Raw genomic sequence first — 10,000 nt, 5'->3', positions numbered from 1 at the left:
GGTTCATAAAGCTCATATATTTTTAAAAAGTTACGTACGTGACGCGCACGTACGGTCAAGCTATCAAATGTTTAGCAGCCAAGGCTGCATACTCACGGTACCTGATATTCAGCTGGGAATGACTACAACAGTAAATAAACACAAGACATATATTTACTCTATTAGCCACAACACAACCAGGCTTATATTTAATATGCCACAAATTAATCCTGCATAAAAACACCTACGTCTTTGTTATGCTAACTCCTAGCTCCTATGCTAGCTCCTAGCTCCATAGAACACGCCAATACAATTCAAACACCTGATCAACACACACAATCACTCAGCCCAAAAGACCGTTCACCTAACCCAAGGTTCATAAAGCTTATATATTTTTAAAAAGTTACGTACATACGCAAAAAAAAGTTGCGCACATACGGTCAAGCGATCAAATGTTTAGAAGCCAAAGCTGCATACTCACAGTAGCACGTCTGCGTCTTTGTCATCCAAATCAAAGTAATCCTGGTAAGAGTCTGTATTGTCCCAGTTCTCTACAGGCGTCTGTGTATCGAAGTCAAAAGTCCTCCTGGTTAGAGTCTCTGTTATCCGAGTTCTTCCATCTTGACTGCATCTTTCGGGAATGTAAACAAAGAAGCGCCGGCTGTGTACTGTTGTTGCTGACTTCGTTCGAAAAATACGTCCATTTCGCACCGACAACTTTCTTCTTTGCTTGCTCAGCTTCCTTCTCCATAATGCAATGAACATGATTGCAACAGATTCACGAACACAGATGTCCAGAATACTGTGGAATTATGAAATGAAAACAGAGCTTTTTCGTATTGGCTTCAATGTGGAAGGCATACCCGTGTTCGCCGGTCTACGTCACGCGCATACGTCATCCTCAGAGGCGTTTCGAACCGGAAGTTTAGCTGCAAATTTAAAATGTCACTTTATAAGTTAACCCGGCCGTATTGGCATGTGTTATAATGTTAAGATTTCATCATTGATATATAAACTATCAGACTGCGTGGTCGGTAGTAGTGGCTTTCAGTAGGCCTTTAGACATCTTATAAGGGTACGCAGCATCGAGCGCTACTGCCTACAGGTGCAGACGAGACGCGGGACCGCCATCTTGGAGTGGTGATCCGCTCCACTCAGTGCAATTCATTTGGCAGGAGCAATGAACTGTCAGCGCATTTAATTCATTTTACCTCATTGAATACCACTGATTTTCACGCGTTTTTTTGTTATATATGTAGCTATGATAACGGACACATGTTTTGGCGTGTTTTATTAGTCATAGTTTGCTTAACAGTAATATAATATTTTTATACGCTATAAGTGACCAGACGTCCGAGATCAAAACTGGGAATATAATCCCAGAGAAAGGGGAAAAAAACGGTCAGCTATTTTTAAATGGAAGAAACAATATGATTAGGTTATATATACATGCATATATCCTACATAAACAATGTATGAATACATTAGATATCTATATATCTTATAGACTGTATCTCTGTTGCTGCAGCAGCAGAGAGTTTATTCTGTCATGACACTTTGTATTGATATTTTGTATTACATTCTTCCCTTAAATGATCATGTTTACAGTGATTGTTATATATGTATTTTTTATGTATGTCGCTTTGGATAAAAGCGTCTGCCAAAAACTTCATCATAAACATATATAAACACCTGAAAATCTTTATATCAGCTAAAACCACCAATTTGTTTCACTAGATTCAGAATAAAACCAAATTCTGTCTTATCCAACAATGTTAGTATTTGAATATTGTTACTTGAAGACTTATTCCTGGTTACAATTATACTGTTAAGAAAGTATTGTCTTATATTTTGCCTAAAATGAGAATGCATCATAATCAGTGGCGGCTGGTGAATTTTGTTTTAGGTGGGGCTGAAAGTTTGTAAACCAAACCCCTGTAGGGGCGTCATCCTCCCCCAGAAGATTTCTTTGTGATTTTCACATACAAATATTGAAGATCTTTGCTCCTTCTCAACTCTGTGGTAATATTATTTTCATAAATTACAACCAATAGTACATTAATGTTAAATCTTACTTGTGAAAAGTAATCCCCCGATTCCTATTTTCAACAGTCCGCTCATTTGAGTAGGAAAACGCTGAACACCATCTTTGTTTTCTACCTGTCAACTGTCAGTTTAGGCTGCTCGCCGGCTCCTCATCACCACTTCAAGATGGCGGCCAAATTGCTCGCGTCACAGCAACCAATATTGCGTCTACTTATAAGATGTCTATGGTTATAACGTCATTGCAAACACGGCAATATGTTGCGTCCACTGCAGTTCGCTACCTTATTCATACTTTTTGTCTAGTGATTTTTTTTAAGCAGGGTTGCATGAGGTACCTATACATAACGTTACGTTAGTCAATGTATCACACACAGTAACGTAACGTTAGACGGCGGTCAGCAGCACCGCATATTTTAGCCACCTACAAAAAGACAAACATAGTCAAATAAAGGTCAGTTAAAATGTATACTATATTAAGAATATGTGTACATATTGCATAGGGCCCTGACATCTAAAAAGTACAACTCTGTTCATTGTTTTGTTCATGTTTTTGTTATGTTTTTCATGTGTATGCACACATAAACACACATACAGTATGAGATGAGATCAATGAGATAAGGTAAGAACAGAATAGAAACTGCTGTGGAACTAGTTACAATGCAATATGCCATGGAAATACAATGTTAACACGTTTGTGCAAATAAGTACAGTTGCACTTGTTTTTTCAAATGTGTTTATTCTGTAAAGGAATGAGTTAAATGTTTAAAATGACTGGTTAATAGTACTATTATGAAGTGCAATGTCAGCACTATTTTTTTCCTGCAATTTCAAATGCACTTGTTTTAATAAATAAATACAGCGTTTTAAAAGCATACACAATCTGTGTAAATATATTAGTCTGTGGTTAAAAGGACTTGAAATGACTCGAAATTCAAAATGCAGGACTTGGGACTTGACTTGACACTTTCCAGTCTTGACTTTGGACTTGACTCGGGACTTGCCTGTCTTGACTCGGGACTTGACTCGAGACTTGAGGGCAAAGACTTGAGACTTACTTGTGACTTGCAAAGCAATGACTTGGTCCCACCTCTGCTGTATATACATACATACATACATACATACATACATACATATATATATATATATATATATATATATATATATACATACATATATATATATATATATATATATATATATACACGCACATTTACAGTATGTATCTATCAGAATGTGCAATTAATTAATGAAATATATTAATAAACAATGTATTATTGTTTACAAAGTACAAAGAAGAATTCTGATTAACATTTTAAACTTGATTAGAAAAGCAATCATCATATTCGTCTCACCATAACGTATTTGCCTATTTATTCATGAGACCCCTATTTATTAATTATACATTTAATATGTATTCACTCACTCATGTACGTATTTACTCGCTGTTGCGTTACGCATTGAGCACCAACAAATGTGTTCGTAATTGATCTAGGAGGAAATAAACTCGGCTTCTTCCTGCTCCTTTTCGGACACGCTAAATTGTATCGTGTTGGAACTGTACGCATGTTGCAAATACCATACCCCGACATCGCACCACATTCCTGTCCGTATCGGCCCGAGGCGCCCAGGCGGTATGGGGAGTGACGCGGAGGACTCACCTGTAGGTCCAGGGCGAGAGCGACACGTTGGCCAGGTGGTCTTGGTGGGCGCTGGTCAGGTGACACAGCAGCGGGTCCAACAGCAGCCTGACGGTCGTCCGGTCAGAAGTCCTGCGGTCCGCCCGCCCGTGCAAGCCGGCGGCCAGGCCCAGCCGCAACACGACTCCCAAAACCTTCAACGGCAAAACTAGCTGAATATCGTTTTGACCAAGTGAACGCAAGAAAATACGTTTGACTCACCAGGAACATGGCAGCCACAATCGGAGGCGTTTGCGAGAGCTTTCTATCCGCTCGCTGTCCTCTTTTATATCTTCAACCATAAACGATATCTTTGCAATATCTCTTCCGCTCGTCGTCCACAACAGCAACTTCACTCGCGCGCGTAGGCGAGCGTCACTCTCGTGATGAGTCAGCACCACTTCAAAAGGTGCCCCTCTTCTTTCCACTTCCTGTTTGTCTCTCGCACCTGTCCACGGTCGTGCCAATCACGATGCTTCGACCGGTGCTACGCCTACCGTCTCTGCATCCTGGGGTCATGCGCCAGCTCTTTTGCCCACCTTTTGAGTTATTAATGCAGAGCATTTTATTGTCTTAAAAATTTGAACCAATTTAATGTTAAATGTATCAAATTAATAACGTTGATGGATTAATTCATATTGACAAATTATTTTTGACAGCCATAGTAATTAATATTTTAATATTTTTCATCAGATTAATAATATTGCTAATTAATCCACTTCAACATGATGTTGACAGCCTTATTTTTTTGTATCAAATTAATTGGCATTCACATATTAATTAATTATTAATTTATTCATATTAAATATTATTAATAAAAAATTTAGATTTTTCATCAGATTAATTATGGATTAATCAGCATCACCAAATTCATTTTGACGGTTAAAATTATTCATCGGATTAAAAAATGAGATGTTCAAATTTAGTAGAAATTGTTAGTCATATTGACAATGATTAAAGATTAATCTGCATTAACGTTTTCATGTCGACAGTTAATTTTTTAATCAAATTAATGACAAATTAATTGGCATTAACATTTTAATTCATTATTATTAATTTATTCATATTAATTAATTATTATTAATAAAAATTAAGAGTTTTCATCACATTAATTATGGATTAATCAGCATCACCAAATTCATTTTGACGGTTAAAATTATTCATCGGATTAAAAAATGAGATGTTCAAATTTAGTTGAAATTGTTAGTCATATTTATATTGATGAAAAATGGATCCGCATTAATGTGTTCATTTTGGCAGCATTAGTTAAAGATTTTAATCAAATTAATTAAAATAAATCTGCATTAAAACATTTATTCAGGCAGAAATAGTTACAATTTTGCATCAGATTAATGATGGATTAATCAGCATCAGCAAATTAATTTTTGACAGCTGTAGTTAAAATTTTTAATCGGATTAAAAATGATGAAAACTTAATCCACATTAACGTGTTCATTTTGACAAATTCAGTTAAAATTGTTAGTCATATTGATAATGATTAAAGATTCATCTACATTAACGTGTTCATGTTGACAGTTAATTTTTTAATCAAATTAATGACAAATTAATTGGCATTAACATTTTAATTCAGGCAGCACTAGTTAAGGTTTTTAATCAGATTGAAAATTATGAAAAATTATTACACCTTAACGTGTTCATTTGAATAAATTCAGTTAAAATTGTTAGTCATATTGATAATGATTGAAGATTAATCTGCATTAACGTGTTAATGTTGACAGTTAATTGTTTAATCAAATTAATGATGGATTCAAGTTCATTTTGACATTTTCATCGGATTGAAAATTATGAAAGATTAATCCACATTAACGTGTTGAAACAAAAATTGAGCTGTTTGGCCACAATAACCAGCAATATGTTTGGAGGAGAAAGGGTGAGGCCTTTAATCCCAGGAACACCAAACCTACCAATAAGCATGATTGTGGTAGTATTATGCTCGGGGCCTGTTTTGCTGCCACGTCAAAAGTGGTAAAGGAATGGCTAAATCAGGCTAGAATGAAGGTTTTAGAAGGGCCTTCCCAAAGTCCTGACTTAAATGTGTGGACAATGCTGAAGAAACAAGTCCATGTCAGAAAACCAACACATTTAGCTGAACTGCACCAATTTTGTCAAGAGGAGTGGTCAAAAATTCAAGCAGAAGCTTGTGGATGGCTACCAAAAGTGCCTTATTGCAGTGAAACTTGCCAAGGGACATGTAAGCAAATATTAACATTGCTGTATGTATACTTTTGACCCAGCACATTTGCTCACATTTTCAGTAGACCCATAATAAATACATAAAAGAACCAAACTTCATGAATGTTTTTTATATATATATATATATACACACGTACAGTATATGCATGAGTACAGTATGTATATCCAGTATGAGTCATGTGTGTTGTGTTGTTTATCTGTTATGATGAACAGCACAGATAAGTACATGGTAAAACTTCAAGCGTATACTGTGTAGGAGTGTTTAAGTAGGTCATGGAGTACTTCACATACTTTGATCCTCTACTTTGTACACATTGCAACACATTCTCAGTCGTCTTTGACTCTTCTTCTGTTTTTCCAACATGTGCCAAGAACAAGGTCACAAATCAGTTGGAGTGTCCGTTGTAAATACTATGAACGTGTGACTTCACAAGTATGTATAGTGTATATACTGTATACGGTATAGAGACATTCATACACATACATAACATTCTTATATATACACACACACACACACACAAACACACACACACACACACACACACACACACACACACACACACACACACACACACACACACATATACATACACACACATATACATACATACACATATATATATATATATATATATATATATATATATATATATATATATATATATATATATATATATATATATATATATATATATATACATATTACATATATATATATATATATATACATATATATACATATATATATGTATACATATATACATATATATACACAGTACTATAATACACCTCATGGTACAACCTGGACACATCATCAGTGATTCTCCCGGGGTCATAGGGTGTTTCGGGTCTTAATCAAACACCCTCACCCGGGCGACCCAGCCGAGGGTGATCAGTCCCTCGACTTGTGTCCAGGTAGCGCACTACGCCACGCGTCCCCCCTCCTCAACCAGAGCCAACGTGAAGCCTTTTCAGACGCTTCCAAGATGTTTTTTATGGCTCTTCTCCTGTGCAGTCCACAAATCCCAAGGAGCCCCAGGACCCGGTGTAAGGACTTGCCTGCAAAACCCCTGCAGCCCACCTCAATAGGCTCGCAGCGGGCCTTCCACCCGTTCCTCCGGCAGTCAGCCACAAGATCTGCGTACTTCGCTCTCTTCCTTTCCTGAGCTTCCTCCATTCTGTCCTCCCAGGGGACAGTTAGCTCAAGGAGTACCACCTGCTTGCTGGTTCCAGACATCAAAACCATGTCTGGCCGGAGTGCTGTAGTTGCGATGATGTCTGGGAATCGCAACTGCCTTCCCAGGTCAACCAAGAGTTGCCAGTCCCTTGCTGTTGTTAGCAGGCCCCCCTGGGTCTTCTTGGAGGGTTGAGGTTTCTCTCCTGCTCGGACAAAGGCAATTGTGCTCTTGGTTGGGTGTTGCCGCTTACTGGTGTTGATACCCGTGCAGATGGTGTCTGCTATTGCCCGCAGGACCTGGTCGTGGCGCCACCGATACCTGCCATCTCCCAATGCTTTTGAGCAACAGCTGAGGATGTGTTCTAATGATCCTCTTTTCTGACAGAGCTGGCACACAGGTGCGTCTATCAGGCCCCAGGTGAACAGGTTAGCAGGGCTTGGGAGGACATCATAAACTGACTGGACCAAGAACTTAAACTGGTGTGGCTCCGCTTTCCAGAGTTCGGTCCAGGTGATCTTGCGACCAGCTATGTGCTCCCACTTGGTCCAGGCCCCCTGCTTGCTCATTCCCACCACTCTGCTGAAGCGAGCCTCCTCCACCTCGGCGCGAACCTCCTCTTGGACAAGCTTTCGTCTTTCCTTTCCTCTGGCTCTGCTGTAGTTTGGTTTGGTGTTGCTACCCAGCCCAGCCCGACCAGTGGCTACGGTTCCCACCAGGGTGCTGTGCCGCAGCCTCGCCTCTGCCCGCTCCACTGCATCCTGGGCACGCCACTTCCTTCCTGTTCTGACCTCCACACCTGCTGAAGATACTTTCCCATCAGCAGAATCTCTGTAGAGCAGGACTTCTCTGGCCCGGGAAACCTTGAACTCCTCTGCCAGACTACTGAAAGGAAGCTGCAGCTTTGTGTTGTGCCCAAACAAAGCAAAGCTGCTTAGGCTCCATGGCAGACCCAGCCACCTGCGCAGGGACGAGCTGATCTTCCTCTCAAATCCCTCCACGATGGTCATAGGGAATTCGTACATTAGCAGCGGCCAGAGGAGACGAGGCAGGATGCCATGCTGATATATCCAGGCCTTGAACTTCCCAGGAAGTCCTGACTTGTCCACAGCTGAGAGCCACATGTTGAAGTTATCGCTGGTAGCTTGACGTGCAGCGGTATCCTTCAGATCACCAGTGAAGAGCTTGCCCAGGCTCTTCACTGGCTTTTCGGACACAGATGGAATTTGGGTGTCTGCCAGACTGAAGCGAAAGTGGTCGGTTACCTTTCCTTTCCTCAAGACCAAGGACCTGGACTTAGAGGGCTTGAAACTCATTCTTGCTCAACTAATGAGTCGATCAAGGCCTTGAAGGAGCCATCTGCAACCAGACACTGATGTTGTGGTTACCGTGAGATCATCCATGAATGCTCTAATCGGAGGTTGCCGGGTGACGGATTTGGACAAAGGGCCTCTGCACTCTACTTCCGCAGACTTCACAAGCATATTCATGGCCAGTGCAAACAGGGACACAGAGATTGTACAGCCTGTGATGATACCTTTCTCTAGACGATGCCAATCTGATGTTGAAGTGCCAGAGGACACCCTCAGACTAAAGTTGTTGTAATAGTCGAGGATGAGATTGCAAATCTTCTCTGGAACGTGGTATCTGCTCAGAGACAACTCCACCAACTTGTGTGGAATTGATCCATACGCATTGGCGAGGTCCAGCCACAGTACTGTCAAATCGCCTCTGTTCTCTCGTGCCTCACGGATCAGCTGTGTTACCACACCAGTGTGTTCGATGCACCCTGGAACTCCTCCCTTCTGCACCGAGGTGTCAATATAGGTGTTCTTCAGGAGAAATCCCATGAGGCGATTGGAAACTATTTTGAAGAAGGTCTTGCACTCAACACTGAGGAGGGAGATGGTCCTAAACTGCGAGATGTTCCTTGCGTTTTCCTCCTTGGGAATCCATACTCTCTCTGCGTACGTCCACTGCTGAGGTACTTTCCCTCTTTTCCAGATCACCCGGAAGATCTTCCAAAGACGCTCCAACAGGCGGGGACACTGTTTGAAAACCTTGTACGGAACTCCACTTGGTCCTGGTGCTGATGCTGTTCTGGCAGATTTGATTGCCTCTTTAACTTCCTTCAGGGTGGGTTCACTGATGTCGAACAGGGTGCAGGGTTCTGGTGGGCATATGAGGGCTGCACAGTGGCCGAGGTCTTGCTCTCTCATGCCGTCGCTGTAGGTGTTCTTGATGTGGAGGTTGATTTCCTCCTCGGGACATGACAGTTGACCACTGCGTTTCTCTCCCAGCAGCTTCTTTGTGAATCCAAATGGAATTGCAATGAAGGCACTGCGCTTGTGGGCCCTTTCCTTGCCTCTCTTCCTGTGCCACTCGGCACGTCGCAGGGTGGGTAGCCTATCCCTTACCACACCCCTCAGTTCTGCCAAGGCTGCCTTCTCATTCTCGCTTGCCTTCCTGTACTGGCTCCTGAGTACTCTCAGTTCTTGTCTAAGTTGGGGAATCTTGGTTTCTCGCCGGTTTGGAATTGGTGCTGCAGTTGTAGTCTTGGTGGCACGTTGTTCCTTTATGCCAAACCTGTCTGATGCAATGCTAATTATGAATGTGCTCATTGTCTTGAGCCTCTGGTCCACATTACCGTTAGCTGTTGCTTCCAGGGCTGTATTAACATCTTCATCAAACTGTTTCCACTCTGACTCTTTGTTGGCAGCGGGCCACAATATCCGACGATGCTCTGACGGTCTGCTTTGGGGTTGCGCCGGTGGTGCTTGGAGGTTCTCGGCACTGTGGGGAGTGTCCGGGCCTAGATCCTCCTCCGTCTCATCAGGTGCCGTACAGGGTACTGGCACTGTGCGTTGCGCCACGGGTTTCCTTAGGCAGCCCATCTTGGTCTGGTGTATC

General features: G+C 41.4%; 1 protein-coding gene across 2 annotated transcripts in view; it reads right to left on the bottom strand.

Annotated features, from left to right (window-relative positions):
* LOC133641141 (interleukin-17F-like) overlaps nt 1–4,048 on the bottom strand; it is a 19,735-nt gene extending 15,687 nt beyond the window's left edge. For both annotated transcript variants that reach the window (XM_062035028.1, XM_062035027.1), the window contains exons 1-2: nt 3,924–4,048; nt 3,684–3,856 (exon numbers count right to left, since the gene is read on the bottom strand). In XM_062035028.1, coding sequence (XP_061891012.1) covers nt 3,684–3,856; nt 3,924–3,932 — 182 coding nt within the window. In that variant the 5' untranslated portion in view covers nt 3,933–4,048. The remainder of the gene's footprint in view (nt 1–3,683; nt 3,857–3,923) is intronic.
* Between the last annotated feature and the right edge of the window lie 5,952 nt (nt 4,049–10,000).

This window comes from Entelurus aequoreus, linkage group LG23 (assembly GCF_033978785.1).
Source record: "Entelurus aequoreus isolate RoL-2023_Sb linkage group LG23, RoL_Eaeq_v1.1, whole genome shotgun sequence".
Lineage (NCBI taxonomy): Eukaryota > Metazoa > Chordata > Actinopteri > Syngnathiformes > Syngnathidae > Entelurus > Entelurus aequoreus.
The sequence above is the reverse complement of the archived record's forward strand: the minus strand, read 5'-3'. Positions and strand labels throughout refer to the sequence as shown.